This window comes from Solanum lycopersicum, chromosome 1 (assembly GCF_036512215.1).
Source record: "Solanum lycopersicum chromosome 1, SLM_r2.1".
Taxonomy (NCBI): domain Eukaryota; kingdom Viridiplantae; phylum Streptophyta; class Magnoliopsida; order Solanales; family Solanaceae; genus Solanum; species Solanum lycopersicum.
Genome location: NC_090800.1, coordinates 85,807,356 through 85,829,338, shown reverse-complemented (window position 1 = coordinate 85,829,338; position 21,983 = coordinate 85,807,356). Strand labels below are relative to the sequence as shown.

Genomic DNA, 21,983 nt, shown 5'->3' with positions numbered 1-21,983 from the left:
GTGTGTCCACCTATTATCAAATGTTTTTCCTTTAAGCTATGAGATTCGTGGAGGAAGACTTGAGGTAACGTTGGTGTTGCTGTGAAGACTGCTTTTGAGAATATGGAGTCAGAAAATAGTATCTTCCACATTAAAATGATATCTCATAAAAATATTGGGTTACGTTTATATTTTCAAAAAAAGTTATTGTACATGCCAATACAAAGGATCATTTTCCACCTTATAATAGGAGTGTCTATCGGGCTCCATCAAACACCTTATATATAATAAGCATGCTTCTCCGAATATGTCATAAAACATTTGATTAGGTTTATAATTTTCAAAAACATTTGATTAGGTTTATAATTTAAAAAAACATTTGATTGTATATGAATCAAAGTCGAAGGAAGATCCCTGGCACCACTTGTTAGTTCCCAACAACGTCGAGATTCACCAGCTCATTTCGGATTATCTACCGATAGTAGGGGAGTTAGTTTACACCAATGTTGTTTTTTCTCGACGTGGGACCGTAGAGAGCTTTCCACAACACAAAATATATATACCAAAAAGATGAAGAAAAATAGAGGATCCCACAAAAAGGAACATCGCTTGGCACTCCACCCCCACAAAAATTAGTAGCAACCAAGTAAAAGATCGAAAGACCCAAAAACAACTTTATTAGTATATATTGTTTCTTGAATTGTATTATTTGAAATTAAAAAAAAAGTAGTTGGACCAATCGACACCTAGATATCTGTCTATATAATATTAAAACATGTTTGATTCACAATTTTTTAAATAAACCCTCTTGAACCCAGCTATTCCAAACAAACGACTTGTCAATCAAAATCACAATCTTCGTAGCTTTTATTCGTCGACCTCGATGAACGAAGACGACTTGTTAATAATCATGTTGTTTCTTTCAACACTTGTAGCAGTAGTTGGGGCACTGGGATTAAAATATAGTTTGGTTGGGTTCCTCTTGGATCGTCAGGAACCATATCTGGTAAAAGTGGTGGCCTGGTTATCTTCACACCCTTTTATTATGTGTAACGACCTATTTAGTCGTTTTGAGCAGAAGATTTTATTTCTGGAAAAACAGGCTGAGGCGACGGACCCCACGACGGACCGTCATGGGCACGACAGACCGTCGCAGGGTCTCGTTTCAAAACACTTAGAAAATCTGAAATTGGATACTGAAATCGACTCTCTGAACTTTGTGACGGAATGGCAGGACGGACCGTCACAGACTCTTCAGAGAAATTGAGTCTCTGAACTCTGTGACGGGCAGCAGGACGGACCGTCGCAGGCGCGACGGACCGTCACAGACTGCGAAATCCCAGTCTGGGTCGAATTTCTTTACACGTTTTAAGGGACGTTTTGGACTATTCCTACTTTAATTATAAAGTTAGAGGGTTAATGTTAATAAGTCTAATTACTTGGGGGTTAAAAGAGGTAACCTTAAGTTAATTAGTGGGTTATTATTGTCATCTTTTATTCTTAATTATATACTAATTAGGGTAAAAGAAAGAGGGTTTGAATAAAGAAAACAGAAAGAACAAGAGAAAGAGAGAGAAAGTCGAACGAGAAAGAGGATCGAACGAGAGGAAAAAACACAAAGCTTGGGAAATCACTTGCTTGATCACGAATCTTCGGTGGAGGTAGGTTATGATTTTCATGCTATTCGTAGTAAACTCTTAATAGCGAATGATATGTGTTAGTAGTATTGTGAACCTTCTATATGCTTAATTGTATGCTTGCATGAATGATGTGATTATGTAATTATGAATAAATAAGCATGATGAAGCTATTGAATCCCAAATCTTGAAAAGAAACTCTAATCTACTTTGTTAATGATGATGCCTTGGTATAAAAGAAGGCTTGATGAATGAAAGTAGTGAGATTAGGGGATCGGGTGTCACGTTCCGACACCAGGATAGTATATTGAGGAGCGGAGTGTCACGTACCGACACGAGGGGAATAAAGATAAGGAATCTTGAAAGATGTTAATATATTCAATTTAATGAACCGAATTCCCAAATGAGTATGATGAGGAGGCGTGAGTCCTCATTGATGTGCTCGGTGTTGTAACCAAGGGTTATGGTAACTGTAAATGCTGTATGCTAAGGATATTAGTTGATTTTATGATATTGCTTAATATATATTGTTTTCTATTTTGAGTTGGCCGATGATACCTACTCAGTACCCGTGTTTGTACTGACCCTCTACTTTTATGTTTTCTTCTTGTTATTTGTGGAGTGCAGCAAACGTGCCGTCGTCTTCAACTCAACAGTAATTCTAGCCAGTCTTCGTCACACCGGATCTTCAGGGTGAGCTAAAGCTTCTAGCTTGGACTGGATCTTCTTCCTCATGTCTTGATACCTTGAAGTTCCGGCATGGACTAGCTTTTATTTGTTTTAGCTTCTTAGAATACTCTTAGTTTAGTAATTTGATCATAGATGTTCTTGTGGTGATGACTTCCAGATTTTGGGGATAATAATAGTTATTGATTTTATTAATGAGTTTAAGTCTTCCGCATTACTTCTGTTGATATTATATTGAAATGTTAAGGTTTAGATTGGTTGGTTCGCTCACATAGGAGGGTAAGTGTGGGTGCCAGTCGCGGTCCGGATTTGGGTCTTGACAAACTTGGTATCAGAGCATTAGGTTCGTTGGTCTCATCACACAAGAACGAGTCTAGTAGAGTCTTAAGGAACGGTAGGGGGACGCCTTTACTTTTCTTTGAGAGGCTACAAGACTTTAGGAAAATTCCATTCTTTCTTTCTTTCGTGCTATTACTTGGATCCAATTGATATCTAGGTGATACAAATTGGTATCTGACCATCTTCACTCTATTTCGCGGATGGTTAGAACTAGAGCAACGACTGCGCCAACACCAACATCGGCAAGACAAGAAGCGTCTGAGCCAGCCACTGGGGCTGTAGCTCGAGGAAGAGTACCAGCAAGAGGCCGTGGTAGAGGTCGTGGGAGGACGTCCTCTAGAGGAAGAGGACGAGCACCTAGCCCGCTGATACTAGGGCGGTGACTCCTCCACCGACTGAGGAAGTGGTAAGAGAGGGTGAGGAAGGGGAGAATGAACAAGTGCAAAATGAGGAATTTCCACCCCAACCTACCCCAGAGATGATCAATCAGGTTCTCACTTATCTTAGTGGGTTGTCTGATCAGGGTCAGGCCCCTCCAGTGTTTTCTGTACCAACACCTCCGGTTTCAGAGGTACAATATGCAGCCACTATGGCTCCTCGTATGGATGTCTCATTGGACATAGGCACGTTTCCACGTCTGACTACTGGGCCCATAATGACAAGTGATCAGCATGAACTTTTCAGTAAGTTCTTGAAATTGAAACCTCCAGTCTTCAAGGGTGCTGAATCTGAGGATGCTTACGATTTTCTGGTTGACTGTCATGAGCTACTACACAAGATGGGTATAGTAGAACGGTTTGGTGTTGAGTTCGTGAGTTATCAGTTTCAAGGGAATGCCAAAATGTGGTGGCGGTCACATGTTGAGTGTCAACCAACGGAGGCACCACCTATGACTTGGGCCTCATTCTCTAGCTTGTTTATGGAGAAGTATATCCCCCGGACTTTGAGGGATAGGAAAAGGGATGAGTTCTTGAGCCTAGAGCAAGGTAGGATGTCGGTCAATGCATATGAGGCTAAGTTTCGTGCACTATCCAGATATGCCACTCAACTTTGTTTCAGTCCACAAGAGCGGATTCGTCGTTTTGTGAAAGGGTTGAGGTCAGAGTTGCGGATTTCAGCCTTACAGGTAGCGGCTACGGCAAAATCCTTTCAAGAAATGGTTGACTTCGATGTAATTCTGGGTATGACTTGACTTTCTCCAAATTTTGCAATCTTGGATTGTAATGCTAAAACCGTGACGTTAGCCAAGCCTGGGACAGATCTGTTAGTGTGGGAGGGTGACTACACTTCCAATCCGGTGCGTATCATCTCCTTTCTTCGTGCTAAGAAAATGGTTAGTAAAGGGTGTTTAGCTTTCTTGGCACATCTCAAGGATGACACTACCCAAGTACCCTCGATTGAGTCGGTTTCGGTGGTCCGTGAGTTTCTAGATGTGTTTCATGCAGACCTTCCTGGCATGCCACCGGATAGAGATATTGACTTCTGCATTGATCTTGAACCGGGTACTCGCCCCATTTCTATACCCCCTTATAGAATGGCTCCCGCGGAGTTAAGAGAGTTAAAAGCACAACTTCAAGAGTTGTTGAGGAAATGCTTCATTAGACCAAGTGCATCTCCTTGGGGTGCTCCAGTTTTGTTTGTAAAGAAGAAGGATGGGAGTTTTCGGATGTGCATAGACTACCGGCAGTTGAACAAGGTAACCATAAAGAACAAGTATCCTCTTCCTCGCATTGATGACTTGTTCGATCAGTTACAAGGTGCTTGTGTCTTCTCTAAGATTGACTTGAGATCCGGTTATCATCAATTGAAAATACGGGCAACGGATGTGCCAAAGACTGTTTTTCGAACGAGGTATGGGCATTACGAATTTGTAGTAATGTCTTTTGGTCTTACGAATGCCCCTGCTGCATTCATGAGCTTGATGAACGGGAATTTTAAGCCATATTTAGATCTCTTTGTGATCGTATTTATTGATGACATACTGATATACTCTAAAAGTAAGGAGGAACATGAGGAGCATTTGAGGATGGTATTGGAAATGTTGAGGGAGAAAAAGCTTTATGCCAAGTTCTCTAAGTGTGAGTTTTGGCTAGATGCAGTGTCCTTTTTGGGGCACGTGGTTTCTAAGGATGGAGTGATGGTGGATCCTTCTAAGATTGAGTTAGTGAAGAATTGGGTAAGACCTACTAATGTGTCAGAAATAAGGAGCTTTGTTGGGTTAGCTAGCTACTACCGCCGATTTGTCAAGGGATTCTCTTCTATTGCTTCCCAACTGACGAACTTGACTAAGCAAAATGTTCCATTTGTATGGTCGGATGAGTGTGAGGAAAGCTTTCAGAAGCTCAATACTTTGTTGACTACCGCACCCGTTCTCACCTTGCCAGTGGAAGGTAAGAATTTCATTGTCTATTGTGATGCATCTTATTCGGGTTTGGGTGCAGTGCTAATGCAAGAGAAGAATGTGATTGCTTATGCTTCAAGACAATTAAAAGTGCATGAACGTAACTATCCAACTCATGATTTGGAATTGGCCGCGGTAGTGTTTGCATTAAAGCAATGGAGACACTATTTATATGGGGTTAAGTGTGAGGTCTATACGGATCATCGTAGCCTACAGTATGTCTTTACTCAGAAAGATTTGAACTTGAGACAGAGGAGATGGATGGAACTACTGAAGGACTACGACATCACTATTTTGTATCATCCGAGGAAGGCGAATGTTATAGCGGATGCTTTAAGTAGAAAGGCGGGAAGCATGGAAAGTCTAGCTCACTTGCAAGCCTCTAGACGTCCATTGGCTAGAGAGGTTCAGACTCTGGCTAACGACTTGATGAGGTTAGAAGTAAATGAGAAGGGAGGATTGTTGGCTTGTGTGGAGGCAAGATCTTCTTTTCTTGACAAGATTAAGGGAAAACAGTTTGATGATGAGAAACTAAGCAGAATCCAAGATAAGGTGTTGCGAGGAGAGGCTAAGGAAGCAACAATCGATGAGGAAGGTGTGTACCCCGAGTTGACTTCAACTCAACAGTAATTCTAGCCAGTTTTCGTCACACCGGATCTTCAGGGTGAGCTAACGCTTCTAGCTTGGACTGGATCTTCTTCCTCATGTCTTGATGCCTTGAAGTTCCGACATGGACTAGCTTTTATTTGTTTTAACTTCTTAGAATACTCTTAGTTTAGTAATTTGATCATAGATGTTCTTGTGGTGATGACTTCCAGATTTTGGGGATAATAATAGTTATTGATTTTATTAATGAGTTTAAGTCTCCGCATTACTTTCTGTTGATATTATATTGAAATGTTAAGGTTTAGATTGGTTGGTTCGCTCACATAGGAGGGTAAGTGTGGGTGCCAGTCGCGGCCCGAATTTGGGTCGTGACATTATGTCTGTGTTAGGGTAAAACCCCTTTATCATGTGTGTCTGTGGGGGACTTTTGGCATTCGCCTTATGATTCTCGGTCCTCTTTTGCCATGCCTTTTAAAAAGATTTTTTTCACATTGGAACAAGACCCTCTATACTTAGATTTACCCAATTTGAATGTTTTGGGATTCCACAATATTTCTTTAGATTCAGATTTGGATGTGCCTGGGCATATGAGACTCAGATTTTTTCTTTGTGGCTCACTGAATATATAGCGTTGTTCTCCATTATTCTATGTAGCTTCATTCTCTTCACATCTTATGGATTAACGGATCACTATTATCTTTTTATTCAAATTTTACAAGTTCATCATCTGGTGAAGTTTCCAATGTAGCCTAAGCAAAATTACGATTTCCTTCAGACTTTTTAACATACGAGTTCACTCATATTGTGCAACGATATTTCACAGTAAACTGGGAGACTAATGCATGTCTTCAATTAATATCTCTTTTCTTATTTTGGATCATGTCAAATCTTTCAACTAAGAATTTTTAGTTTTAAACAAAATGCCAGTAGTAAAAAATTAACAAGATAAAATTACTTAACAAAAGTACGCTGATGCTCATGAAATTATCAATTTCTGAGGTCTATGTTTTCATGTACCAAATGTAGTTAGGAGCAATAAGATTTGCAATGCCACAAGGTTGAAACAGTGTTCGTGGAAAATCATCACAGCATAAGCCTAGACATAATTGAACATTATTATTTTTCTTATGTTTGGCTCTTCCCAGAAAAGACTTGTGATAAATAAGCATTATTTCATTCTATATGCACCACAGATCCATTATCACTAAATATTAGATACTTAAAACAGTCTAATAGCTTTAATTCTTTGTCACCCATAAAGGATGCAGTGGTTGCTTCAACCGTAGAACCAATCTGAACAACAGGTTCTGTTGACCAAAACTACATTCAACAGGTTCATCAATGTTCAAACCATTTACTAATATGACAGAAATATGGGTAACCAAGCACTGCAGATAAAGAGGCAAATCACTAGCTTGAACTTTGCCATTAACATTGTGATGTTATTTATACCCCACAGCACAGAAACAAGAGAGCGCCACGGTCCCATCACACAACTCATGGCCATCAGAAAGGGATCACTTTTCATGGCCACGAAACAGTTTTGAACCTGCCAAATTGACAAGACTCCAACCATTTTAGATCGTTTTCTCAAAACATACATAAATTGGGTTCATTCAAAGTAATCACAGTTCTCATCAAAACAGCACAGAAGTTCATGACCGGTTCTGGGACGGCATCCTCTCAGACCCATGTCTCGGTCGGAAGCTGCCAGCTCGGCTACCACTATCAGATCCAACACCTGTGTGATGAAATGGCCCCCAAATAGGATCTCTGTCAACCTGACTCAAGGGGAAGGCGGGCAAGTGTTCTCGTTCCCAAGCGTGATATCTGTTTGATACTGGATTTTCTGCTTCTTGGAAATTTCTTCCTGAAGAACTTGAAGGATAGAAGTAGAAGCCACCAGCCTGATCAGATGATGAGGCAGCCGGCCCCACTTGAGCCAACCCTCTGTGATTGTTGGATCGTCGAGTAGCAGACATAACAGGAGTGCGTACAGCTGGTGAATTACTTGGTTGCTGAAAATAGGCTTGAAGAGCTTGAACACGGTCACGAGCCCGAGCTACACTTCCAGGATAAGGAGGTATCATTGGTGAAGCAACTGAACTTCCAGCTCTGGCAGCAGAACTGCAAAAGCAATGAACATCACAATCTGAATATCAGTACAAAAACAACATGCCTCCCCACTCCCAAGTAGTTGAGGAAAACATATAGAAGGCAAAAACAACAGTTAACAAACAAACTTTGATCGCTTTGGATTTTCCAAAAGTAGCACCACATAATGACTTGATTCAAGTTATCTTAAAGCAGGAGTAAATTAAATTCTAAAAAAAAACTCGAAGTTTTTTTTCAATATTTCCTTCAAACTCTATATACCCAGTCTTCTTCTTACATTTTAGGCCCTGTACTTTAAAGCCCTCATTCCTTCACGTATCCTCTCATCCAAACAGAATAAAAAGGTAAAGGAATGTAGGAGGAACTTTTTTTTTGTGAGGTACAAACTAGAACCCATATTTATCAGAATTTGATAATTATTTAATCAGAAACAAATTTTTTGCCTTCGATTACACATATCATACCCGTGACCAACAAGGAATGGAGGGACAAAAGATCCTGGTCTTGGGATATCAGCATTGGTCCTGGCAACTCTCTGAGTAACAGAGGGAACCGAGGACTGATCAGCAGTACCAACACGACTGCTTGCCATAGGGAAAGAAGAATGATGATCCCAACTATGATAATGCACATCCATTCCTGGGAAAGCATAAGAAGCAGGTATCTCGTTGGGAACAGATGGACTAGTCCAGTGATTGTTGAAATTAGGACCATCATTGATACTTCCACTCGAATTTGAGGATGATGGGTGAATTCCAACATAGGCAATATACGGGCATGGATGAGCAGCAGATGATACAGCTGTGTGATCAGCAAATATAGCATGCTGACCAAGAAGATCATGATCTACAGAAGAAGTAACAGAAACTCTCTCATTATTGAAGCTTGACAAAAAAGAGGTACTACACAGCAAGACAGAGAGTCAGAAATCTTACATGCACTAGATGAAAGCTCCCCTTCGCTGTAGGCAAGTGAAATGCAGTGGTCAGATGAATTATATATTACTAGAAAATAAATGAAGAGAAGCAAAGGGGGCCTAGGCATGACACAACAAGCAAAATCTACAGCACAGTGAAAGCAAGAAAAGAGGGGAGAAAAACCTTACTCCATCAACAGCAAGAAAGTTGAGGAATTATTCTCATCATTAGCTCATAGCTACCCTTTATTTTCTTCTGTGTAAATAAAAGGGAACTCAAGGGCAGGCACATAAAGTTTGCTCACCGATTGGCAAGCAGGCATAGAACAGGAAGTATAAGCATCCGCAGTTGAACTCTAATGTCACATGGAATATTATCCTATGTATACTCTCCAACCCATGTGATACGGCAGAAAGACTTAAAAATGTTGATTTCACATGTTCATGATGTAAGTACAAGTGGTAGCCGAAAGAACATTAATGAAGAAATTAAATTAACACAAGTAGCTTGATAAGAGTAATCATCACATCAAAGTTCAAATTTGATTACTAAATCAATTCAATTTGGAATCCGCAAGCAGTTGTATAAAATAATATTACAAGTACAATGGTGTCGAAAACATCATCAAAACCGAGGGGAATGTTACACAAGCCCATCTAAGAAAAGCTTCAATGCATGTCGATCAACCAATTGCAAACCCTAATAACAGTAATTGTCCAAATGAAACAGTTCTAATAGTGGAAGTACAAAACACATTGGCCAAGGAGCTTGTAGCAGTGGTATATAAGCCTCAAAGGTCCAAGGTGAATCCTCCTTTAAGGGAATATTATGGAGGTACAATTCCAAGCTTCAGTCTAGAGACAGATTGCAGCCAATTCTAGGGACAACAATCTATAGAAATGTGCCAACTGCAGAGTTATGGGAACAACTCAGTGAAAGAGCAGAACATCATCAGTGCCTACTTTGTTCACTCTGATATGCTAACTAATAGTTAAGAGACTTCAATCTTTTTTTGAGAATTTTTTACTTATTTTATTGAGAAAATTAAAAGACTTCAATCTTCTTTTTCTCTTAAATCATGCACTAACATCAGACCCCATTTGTAGGATTACACTGGGTATGTTGTATATAGGCCTTTTGAATGGTCAGCGTAGAAGCTTGATCCACTTGAATTGATGCTGAAATCTAATAACTTATATTCCTTATCCTGACTCACGTAAAATTTGCTAGAATCACATGAGGCAAAAAAAGAAATGATAATCTCAACTCTTTGCTCATCAAAAAAGAAAGCAACAACCTAAAGGCATATCATACTTCAAGGCCTCTGCAAACAGTGAGCGACTTGGATGCTTGAGGCAATTAGTCCAACAGCAAACCCATCAACATCCTGAACTCAAACTAGCTAAATAGGCCTGTGTTCAGATCTAGGAAGATGTAAAATGCTCTATGAATGAACTACTTCCACCTCACACAATGTAGTCAAACTTAACTCAAAACTCAGCCTCAATATAGCATAGAAAGAGATGAATTCAAACTCAACTCAAAATTCAAAAGGTAAAGAAAATATGTGGCTCTCAGTTCTTATTAGGTAAAAAATCATCCTGGTCTTACCCCCAACCCCAGAGGACACTACCAGACCTGCTATCCTTCTGCTGGTAATATATTTAGCAAGATGGGGAGAAGCAACTTTGTTTTTATACCTTTTTTTTGGAGAAGCAAATTTCATTGACATGTCGTTATATATATGTATATGAAAACAGTATCCTCTCTCTTTATCTCTCTTCACAAGGTAAATAAGACAGCACTTGCATAGTGCTTATGTACAGAAGCAAGAAAGCAAATGTATTTTCCCTTCAACTATGTAAGGGGAACTGATGAACTATTTCATGATATCGCCAGTATCTCATCTGTATACACACACACCAACGCATTTCTTCCAAGTATATCTTTTTCCACCAAATGGCCAAATCTACCTCAATATTTTATGACAAGGGTAATTGACCTTCTCCATTAACAAGTCTAACAGAAATCCAAACAAATCACATAAAGGATATCAGTATTCTCTTTCAAAGACTATATAAGCAGAACAGTGACATTTCAAAATTGCCCCACTTGTGGGAACACATTGGGTATGTTGTTGTAGGGACAGTTCAAGATTACAAGCTCCCCTAATGAGGCAGCCTTATCAGTAACAAAACCACAAGAGGGTTAAAAAGACTATCAATCTCAACCCAAAAAGTAAAACTGATATGCTCGGCCCAAAGAAGGCAAAGTAAAAAAGAAAAATTCAGAGTATATCGTTCTTACTCAAAAGATGCTGGTAGTCGAGTCAATCCACTAAACGGACACCAGTGAACTCCAAATGACTGCAAAACCACGCACAGGAAATAAAGTATTCAGTAAGTAAAATTTATATTTGGCTTGAAAACAAATGCAATCAACAATCAGCAGATCACAAAAGAAAAGGACGCCAACAGAAAAGCGAAAGCTACATTTAGGCAATATTAATGCAATAACAAATGTTCATGAGCCGAACAGGAATTTTCTTTTTAATGTTCTCTATTGCAATTGACAGGACCTGGGAGAAATTGAGATTCTTTTTTTGTAGAAGCACAGGAGAAATGGAACTTCACACACGCCATTTGCAGTAGTTTCTTGCTCCTAAAAATAATTGACAACTACATTCAAAAACGGGAAGTCCCCACATCCAACTTTCTAGCAGCCAGTGCATATGTCGCAGTTGCTATGCATTTAACACAGTTACCACACTAACAGGCAATGTGTTCTCAAGTGGATGTTCATGATAAGATAGAATCAGCAATTATGATGGACAAAAATATGGAGCCCCTTTGTCGACAAATCCTAAAACTTATGTGGTCTAACAAACCTCGTAACCTGATGCAATTCTTTAGGCAAATTATTCAGAAATGCAGTGTACATTTGGACTTTCAATAAGTTGTTGTAGATGACTTTCTTAAAAATGTGAAAGATCAGAATATCCCGTGCTATGGATTTATCCTAATTGCTTCATGGAAATTGTGAAGACAAACCCAGGCCGACAAGATGTGCAGGCAAATCACATATCTAAGACACAAATCTCAAAAAATTAACACAAACAAATACTTCAGACAGGACATCTTAAAAAAGGACCCCATGAGAACACTTTAACAGGCCATTTGTATTAATAATAATGTTTATATAAGCCTAAATTGTCAAAGTCAGCGAATGCAAACTCATATATCAAAAATATTTTTCTTGGATTGTTTAGATTTCTTGCAATACCAAATCAACAGTTCTACGCTCAAAGAACTTCATTTATTGTTAACAAGAAAATAATGAACCAACAGTACGGGTTTGGGTGACTGGATACAGCTACCATGACTGAAGCAGTTATGCAATCCAAAACAGACAAAGTATATGCACAAGAACATAAGAAAAGGCAATTATGGGTCAGATGAGGCATGTCTATCTACTTCTTCAATAATAATCTTCAATCAGTTCCCAGTAGGAGAACCACGTCATTCAAAATCCACAAGAAACTTATGATGTCCGGATAAAGGAATGTCCCTAATGTTCCTTATCAGGGAAAAGAAAAAGGAACACGAACATCCAGTGAATCCCGCATAAAAACCAGATAGATCAGAACTCTTAATATATTTTTATGAGTTAGATTGTCTAAGTTACTGAACAGTAGGTAAGAGATGACTCATATTTACCATTTCAGTGTAGCTCAGATCATATAGGTCTTCATCATGGGCCCAATCTTCCATGTTGAAATCTGGTAGGGGACGGCAACCACTTGCATATAGCCATTGACCCTTCTCAATTTTCCGACAGTTGGGACACTGCATTTGCCCCTTGATGTTAAAGGCAGAACCAATGCAATCTGCAAACCAATTGCCAGAATGCGAGTTGTCAACAAGATGAAATACACACATTTTCTTCTCATTAAAAAATTATTAAAGAACGCCATAGGCATACGTTACAACACTCCATAGTCCCCTGCTTCTTCGCCCTAATACATTCAACAACAATAATTGTTGATATCAAAAGGAGAGATTACTAAGACCTTTTATCCCATGATTTTCATAGTTGATGCGTTAGTTTTTCTGGTTTTCATCTGAAACCTTCTTCGTATCCAAAAATCACAGAACTGGCTACATTCTCATGCAATAATATCATTGTTACAGCTACTTAACCCCAGATTTAAGACTCAAAACTGGACAGGAGCAATCCCAAACAGAGAAGTATGATTGAAGGTTCTTTTATTTAGCATCGTAATGCCTAAAGACTGCATCTTTATGACACAGGCATAATAATCAGTTTAACCTTTGATTAATCAACTTCTTTTTTCTTTCTTTATGGATTGACCACCTCTTTTCTTGCTCCTTGTTCCTTACAAAGTTATTAAGTACTCAATCTCCTATAACATACTTGAATTTTTAATTTTACTAACAGAATTCTGCTAAATCCTTGAAACTGTAATTTTTTTAACAGAGTTCTATTGGACAAAGAACAAGTTTGACAATTGCTTAGACTGTCTAGACATTCTTGGTATTTCTTCAATTTAGCTAAGCTGAAACCCAGTACCTTCAACTTCAACCGCTGAGCTGCTTTAAAACACACCCAAGTCACCCAGGCAACTAACGCATGCAATGCCATGTTTTGGAACTGCTAACCTAAGTGATTAGTGAAGGGAATAATCATCATCGTCTAATGAAGTCCATTCAATTCTATCACCCAGCTGTCGCAATTTTGGCAAATACACGAGGATGAGTGTCTACTAGGCAATTGTGGTCTAAATTAGACCAAAACCTGCTCGACCCCCTTGTTTAAGTTAAGAGATTGCATAAAATTTACCAACCATTCTTTAAAGAATAGAAGTAGAGAAGTCCACAACTTTAGGGATAATCAGATCTCAGACAATCCATAGAGGAATTTAACTAGTAACAAGTTTTTTGCTTGCTTATGAAACAAAGAAGTGTCAATTACGTTTAGTTAATCGAAAAAAAAATATTTTGGTAGACAAACTAACCAAGATGAAATTGATGTCCACATTGAAGCTTCGACCAGGATCTATCCCCATTGTCGGTTACAGCTTCAAGACAAATCGAACACGAAACCACCGATGCCTTATCTTCTCCTCCACCAACATCTCCTCCTCCTCCGTCGCCGTCATCCGTAAGATCCACACCATTCAATCCCATAATTTACTGTCAAACACAAGCTACAACAACTTGGTTTACTCCTAGCAAAAAGAAGAAAAGAAGAAAAAAGAAAAACGGTAATCTTGCGTTGATCTTTGTTGATGAAAAAAGAAAAGGGGGGGTATGTAAGAAAAAAAAAGATGAGGAGAATCCGATTAAGAAGGCTAAGCAAAAGGGTCTCGGAATATTGAGGAAGCGATTTGGTGATAGGTGAGAAGAGAAGAGAAGAGACGAGAAGATGGATGAGGCTGTACAAAAACTGTGAACCTCTTTTTCTTTCTATTTTCCTAAAAACATATTCTCTCTCCTCACCGCCTGTTTTACGGAACTATATTCTTTTTCTTTTTTATTTCCCCTCTCTCTTTACTTCTAATACTACCAAAAATTCATATTTCACCGCTTTCAACTCTATATTTTGGTCAAATTTTAATTTATTTTAGTATTTTCTTCTATCTAAATACCAAAATAATATTTTTGAAAAAAAAAATTAATGCTTTTTTAACCTTTTGTTCTTTCATTTTCTTTTTCTTATGTTCTTTGTCTTTTTATTTTATTTGATTTTAAAAAATTTCGTGTATTTAAAAATAAATTATTCTCGTATGAATATTAAAAGAAGTGAAACAAATCTAAAATAATTAAAGGATACATCTTAATTTATTTATTTATATTAAAAATACTCGTAATGAAGTGATGGATAAGAAACTAGTGAAAGAGACAGAAATTAAGATAGATATTTTAACTTAAAATATACAAGTATTAATGTTGATAACTATGTTTACTAACTAATAGTAAATAGATCAATTAAAAAAATAATATTTATTTATTTTATCAATCTTCAGTTGCCTTCAAGAGAGTGTGGATGATACTTCTGTCGTATTGATGTTTGAGCTGTGTTTATTCTATTTTAGATTATAAGAACTCATTTAAATTAATATGCTAACTGAAATTTTGCTTACAATTTGAGAGATATTTGTATTTTATTTTGAAATAGACTTTATTAAACATGTGGTGTTAATTTATTCATTCATGTGAATGTTGAATTCAACTTATAATTAATTTGACTTTATCGAATGTATTTGTTTGATAATTATTTGAACTGAACTTTTAAGAATCCAGTAATATTGCATTGAAGGATAAACATGTTGAGTTGAACCTAGATCTAAAACTAATTGAAGTAACAATAATTTTGAACTAAAATTGCAATTTGAATGGATGAAGACGTTATTGTCTATTAAATTCTTATAATTATAAAAAGTGGAACATCAGGAAATAGGTTATGAATAAATTTGAATTTTATGATTTATTTGATTTAGATCGTTTTTTAAGATTGAAAAGTTTATTAAATCAATTAATTCTAAAATTTATTTCTTTTAACTTATTTTTTATGAAAAACTATGGACGGTCATTATCAAGTAATTATCAGACGAGTTGATAGTTTGTCCCAAAAATTTAACACGAGTCTAATTTGTATTTTTGATTATGGAATTTTGACATAATTTTGGATTCAAAACATTATTTTACAAGGACCCCATCAAAAACTTGAATTATAGTCATAAAGTTTTCTTGAATTCTTGAGTTAATACATGAATTAGTTATAATTGTTATAAAGTATTTGAATTATAGTGAATGTCTATTATGTAGAATCCTTTTTAGATTTTAGTTTCTTCTTCTTATTCTATATTTTTATAACAATAATTCTTTTATTTTTTATTTAAAGTATGTTAATTGTCGAACTGAATAGTTTCGAATCTAATTAAACTAAATTTACTAGTGACATTCACACAATTTTTCAAGTTTATTTTTTATTAAACTTTAATGGACCGTGTTACTTGTAAAAAGGCCTACATGGACTAGCAAGTCAATATTGCATTAATTAAGGGCTAGTAAATCTGTGTTGCATAATCTGAAATATACAAATTTAAGTCACTCCACTATACTATGACATTTTAGAACTCTTTTTTTTTTCAATTACTTTTTTTATAATTATAGTATTTAAACATATTTGCACACAATTCTCTCCATTTTTAGTATTTGATATATCATAACAACATAAATATTAATTAACTTTGTTTGTTATAATTAAATAAATAAAAGAACTGCCTGCATTTTTCTTACTCTTCTGAAATTTAAATATGTTCATCAAATGTGAAACAATTTAATCTATTAATTAATTGTGCAATAATTATTAATATCGAAATTATAGTAGGGATCATAATGCAATTATTATATTTTTGGGTATGTTGTACTAAAAAAATATTATTGTGTAGTTTAAAAAATTTATTTGCTAGCTAAATAATATCGATATCATGAAGGGCTACTTTTGCTATTTAATAATTTCAATAATTATACGATTACGTAAATCTTTACATTCTAATCACATGTAATTTATGCTGAAATTAATTATACAAAAGAAGAAAAATATCAAACATTGTAAAGAAGGTTTTGTGGAGAGTGAATAATGAAGCTAAAATTTATACGAAATTAATGTTCAAATTTATGTGGAATTTCAACTTTGCTATTTTTTCCAACCAAACTCTTGTTTGATTACCGTAATCTTCTGTGTTTCATTCCATTTTTTGTTTTATCATTATAAGTAATATCTACTTCATACTTTTTTTTTCTCACAATTTATAATACATGTGCAACTTAGAGTTAATTTATATATTAATTTATATAAGTTATAGTGTGAAGAAGAATATAGAGTATTAAATATATATAATTAAGTTAAACATCCAAAGAACAAATTAACCTTCATAATAATAAAAACATATACTTTCATTTTGCTCAGTTATGAACATATGATTTAAACCATATATCATGCACTAGTTTGTCTCGACATTATAATCAGACATTATTAATTTTTGTATTATATTTTCTATATTACTCATCTGGAGTTAAATTTTTATTAAGCGATTCAAAATTTTAAAAAGTAGACATGAAAGTTATCAAAGGAAGCTCATATTTGCTATATATACATTAAATATTATATTAATTACATATAAATAGTATAATTTTCCGTCGAAAAAATTTAAATTAACTCCGTAATCATCACTACTTCGTCTCTAAATCTAAAGTGGATTTAGTCTAAAAAATAAATAAATAAGAGTTCCAATTTTTTTCAATGTTATATATAAAAATATATTTACTTGTGTATTTATTGAAATATCCTTAATGATTAATTAGCAATACTTTGTTAAACATTATGTACATATTTATAAAAATTATTATTTTCTAAAAATATAAAATCAATGCAATTATAATCAGATGTCTTGTGTGATTAAATTCACAATTTTCTCTTATCTTAATTCACTTTAATTTGAATCAATCATATTTAAATATTGTCTTTGTAAGATTATCTTCAATTTTTAAAAAAATATCTTCTTAGACATTGCAAGTTTAAACTAATTAGATTATAAAAAAAATTCAAAAGATTATATTTAACTTTAAATGTCTTATAAAAGTAACACTAACTACAAAGTTGATGATTTAGATCTAAATTTGTAACTAAAAGTAATATGAAATATTTATACAATTTAAAAGGAAAAATAGAAATTCTAGCTATCATATTCAATAAAGTGAAGTCTTAATTTTATTTTTAAAAACTTATAAAATAATTTTGATAATTTTTGTAACAATCGATTTAATTGAAAAGTTTTATAAAACTATGATCACTAAGAACCTACTTAAGATTTAAATATTTGTATTATTACGTAATCTATAATAATTTATATATGTCTATTTGTATCTTACAAAATTTTATAATTAAAATATATTATCAAATTACAATCGACTATCATGTATTTTCAAATTTTAGGAGGATAGACATATGAAGAAATCTTTTTATCATTGGATACTGTACATATTATAATATTTCTTAGCATAATTTATGAAAATTGAAAGATTAATTAAAATAAAAGGACGGAGAGAAAAGGAAAAATAAAAAATTCCAATTTACAGTTATAAATGAATGAAACAAGTCAATGTTTTTGACAAAATCTAAATATCGTGACTTTAAAGTCTATTTTATCATATCTAATTTGTAAAATTTTAATCAAAGTTAATCGTCATTTTAAAGATAAATCATAAAACACGTATTTTTTCTATTTTCCTAATACATCGTATCTCTCTATCTCCCTTTTTTTTTTACAGAGCACATTTTATCTTTTTGTTATTCTTTCTCGTCATTTTTATTTTTCATTTCCTGTTATTTACTATTGTACCAAAAAGGATCACAATTGAAGTCTATATTGAAACTAAATTTAAATTTATTTTATTTGTATTTATTGCATATTTATTGTCAATATTGTTTTTTGGTGAAAATACTTATTTTTAAAAAATTTATAAGGACATATTTGGGTTTTTGGTTAAATATGAGATATTACTTTATTGATTCACGTATTTATTAAATTCTGTCCATAGATAAATTTACATATTCGAACTCTAATAGAGGATATTTCCTTTTACTATTAATGCAGTATATTTGGCATCCGTCGCACATTTTCATTGTTTTTATGTTGTATTTGACATCCTTTAACTACGTAAATATCAAGGAACTTTGTTTGTGATTATTAAACAAATAATTATGCTAAAATATATTGTATGGTACAAATTTAAAATTAAATATTTCCTTTCTAGGCAGTTATAATCGATGAATTTTCGCATATAGTGACTCAAAAATAGCTTAATTATGTTACATAAGTCATAACCATAATTTACTAATTATGATTCGTAATTGGGAGAGAAAGGAGAGAGACGAACAACATAGGGCATAAAGTGGAGAGAGTAAATTACATGTGTATTTCGATTAGATAATTGTATATATGGAATGTAGCTAATATGTATATGTATCAATGTTATATTTGTATATTTGCATACAATTTAAATTCGTATACAATTGAATCGAATTAAATATTTGTATTTGTATATTAAATCTATTTATCTATCGTTTTATACAAACAAAATTATACAAAATATTGTGTTTCTATAATTTGTGTTATATAAAGGAAATGGAGAAAGAAAAGAAGTCTGAACAAGGAAAGATTTGTATTTTTATAATTATAACTTTACGTATTTTCTTCAAACTATACTTGATTCAAAAACTATTCTTCATTAATTTTTTAATGATAATTATTATTTTTTAATATAAGTTTTTGAATTAATTTTTTAAATAATAATTATAATTTTTTTATGGTGCACTTTTTCTTCTCCTATTTAGATAGATATCTACATTCACTCCCTAAAAAATTTAAAGTGTGATAAATATAAATAGACATTATGTTTTTTTTTATAAAATAATTCAATTTTCAGTTTTCATTTTTTAACCTTAAAAATTGAAATTTGAAGCATTTAAATATCTTTCATTTTTTATCATGTAATAGCCATTATTGTTTTTGTATTGAAAAATTAAAATTCTTGAATGTTTGTGGTACGGACACTTTTACTTCTCCTATTATATATAGATACATTTTTTTTTAAAAAAAGATAGACAAATCTACATATTATATCCAGTAAAAAATTACACTAAGAACTGTAATATGAGCTACTCCGATTCTTTAAAAAAATATGTGGGTTCCTCCGATTCTTTAAAAGAATTAGAAAAATATTAATAATAATTTAAAAATGTGACATGACACCCTAGTAGGAGAGAAATAATTTATTTTTTTGTGTCAAGTATATTTTGAGGAAAATAGACAAAGTTAAATGATATTGTAGTCCTAAAACAAACATAAATGATAGTACTAGATAATTTTTCAAACATGAATAACTATCTAGCGAAATTACTCAATTATTAATAACACATGAATGCGTTTGGGTGCATATGATTATTTAATTTAAGAAAAATCTTTTTGGATAGAAACTTTGACCAAAATTGTATTTTAGCTATTTAATTTATTTTTTAAATATTTTTATCTTTTTATTTGTCTTCACAAAATTATTTTTTCCCTTTCATTTATCGAAGTTTTATAGCATTTCTGGAAGATAAATTAAACTATTTATAAAGTTATATTTATGATTTTATAAATAATAATAATAAAAATTATCATTTAAATTATTTTCTTAATTTTTTATCTAAATATGGATGTATTGTCTCACAATTTTACTTAGTTAATATAGCATAGAGAGAGTAATTGTATGTATCATTACTTACAACAAGTGTTTTATTTCTGGAAGAGTAAAGGTTATTAATGATTCCACACTACTGAAACTATTTGTGTTACACTTATTAAATGTTTTGTGGAACTTTTAATTCCATTTAATAAATGTTTTACTTCTACAATAAAAAATAGCTGCTTTAAATCTTTTTTTTTTTCATTTTGTTCGGCCTTTTTTGAGTTTTTCTTTAATTACCTCATCTAAAAAGATAAAATTCTTACCAACTAAATGTATTTTCTGCAGGCAAAAATAAATTTGTGACCACGAAATTAATAACACTTTAAAGTTCGATCTTTTCGATAAAAAAGCATTAATGTTTAATCTTTTCGTGTTAAATATTCCCTTATAATTATAAATACTATTCAATTTTATAAATTAAATTTGTTTGCAAACAGTTAATAAATCTATTTATTTGGACAAATATTTTTCAAGTAAAGTTTTGACTAAGAAAAGTACACACGGATTATAAAGACAGAATATGAATCAATAATTAAAAAATCACTAGCATTATGCAAATAATTCAAAGATTGATGATTTTAAAATCCCATTTACGTTATTGATTTTTCTCTAGGAAATGACGACTAACTTCGATAAAAAAATTTAAAAAAATTAAATAGACTTTAAATTCAGGGTATATAAATTTTTTAAAAATATTAATATTTCTTTGCTCCATTTCTTTCCAGCCTGTAAATTGATTTTTTTTTAAAAAAATATTTTCTTTGTCTCTTTCTTCTTTTGTTTAACCAAACTAGCAAATTTCATAAAATACGCTAAGAAATACGTACAATATGGTCAACATGCAATTATAGTTTTCTGTTAGCAATTATTATTGAGAGCAGTTAGGGGTTGCTGGGTTTATAGAAAAATTATAACTAATGATGCACAAATTAGTACGCAATCCATGATTATAATATTGAAATTATTTTATTTTAGGTGATTAATATGGATATATACTGCAATAACTAGTACAGTTCATATATAATATATATATGATATAAAACATATGTTTACATATTAAGCAAAATAAAAGAGTTTGCTTTTATTTTTAGTTTATTACAAAGGCAAGTTCTGTCATTGTGGTGTTTAATTCATGTATTATTTCTACTCTTTTCTTCTTTCACGCTATAAATTATATAAATTAAAAGGTAAATGCTAAATGACCAGAAAATTTGATCAAAACTTGACCAATTTTTTAAAAAACTATAATTTTTATTTATTTTAAAATAAACTGATATTTTTTTTCATTTTTTAGTTAAATTGTATTAAAATTAAAAGGGTAAAAATGTTCAAAAAGGAAAAATAATATAGCTTAAATACCATTATAGCAAAATTCTGGCCAAAAGATTTTTTCTAAAAATATATAAAAATTTAAATATTTATTTTCAACTTTGAACAATTTAATTATTTTGAAAATGTAAAAGGTAATAAATATTTATTGTTACTTCAACTATTAAAAAAACAATAAATGGACAAGAGATTTGGACGTGAATGATACGTTAAGTAGATGTAAAAGGGAAAAAGTAATTTGGTGAGTAAAAATATAAATAAATAGAAGAGAAAAGGTAATTTTGACCCATACCATGTGGGGCAAGGAGAAGTTGGAAGAAAAGAATAAAGGGAAAGAATTTATAAGATTTTTTAAGTACTTAAAAGTATATTAAACTGAAAAGAATTATACTTTGCAACTTCTAAATTATTTATATGGTACAATACTTGCAACTTTTTTAAAAAAAAATAAAAATTTAGAGTTTTACTATTCAGAGGAAAACGCTTTTTATTAAAGATATTTTTATATCAAGGGCTCGAATCTATACTTATAAACTTAACATTAAATATCTCATTCTAGTCCGATAATTTATCTGACATATCTATTTTTTTATTTGTGAAAATAAATATTTTTTTTTTACATATTTTAATGCTATTTACTAGATGTATTCTTTCT

The 21,983-nt window shown here is 32.9% G+C and overlaps 1 protein-coding gene across 2 annotated transcripts; it reads right to left on the bottom strand.

Moving 5' to 3' along the window:
* Window positions 1-6,836: 6,836 nt before the first annotated feature.
* ADBIL (E3 ubiquitin ligase AdBiL) lies at window positions 6,837-14,233 on the bottom strand. Of its 2 annotated transcripts, NM_001320413.1 has the most exons (6): window positions 13,717-14,228; window positions 12,398-12,567; window positions 10,989-11,047; window positions 8,700-8,725; window positions 8,229-8,610; window positions 6,837-7,776 (listed from the first exon to the last, which is right to left on the bottom strand). In NM_001320413.1, the coding sequence occupies exons 1-6, from the start codon at window positions 13,886-13,888 to the stop codon at window positions 7,305-7,307; spliced, it is 1,281 nt and encodes a 426-aa protein (NP_001307342.1). In that variant the 5' UTR covers window positions 13,889-14,228; the 3' UTR covers window positions 6,837-7,304. The 2 variants fall into 2 exon arrangements, with proteins under 2 accessions (NP_001307342.1, XP_069153225.1); XM_069297124.1 differs by lacking the exons at window positions 8,700-8,725; window positions 10,989-11,047 and having other exon boundaries at window positions 7,045-7,776; window positions 8,229-8,666; window positions 12,366-12,567; window positions 13,717-14,233.
* Window positions 14,234-21,983: the final 7,750 nt, after the last annotated feature.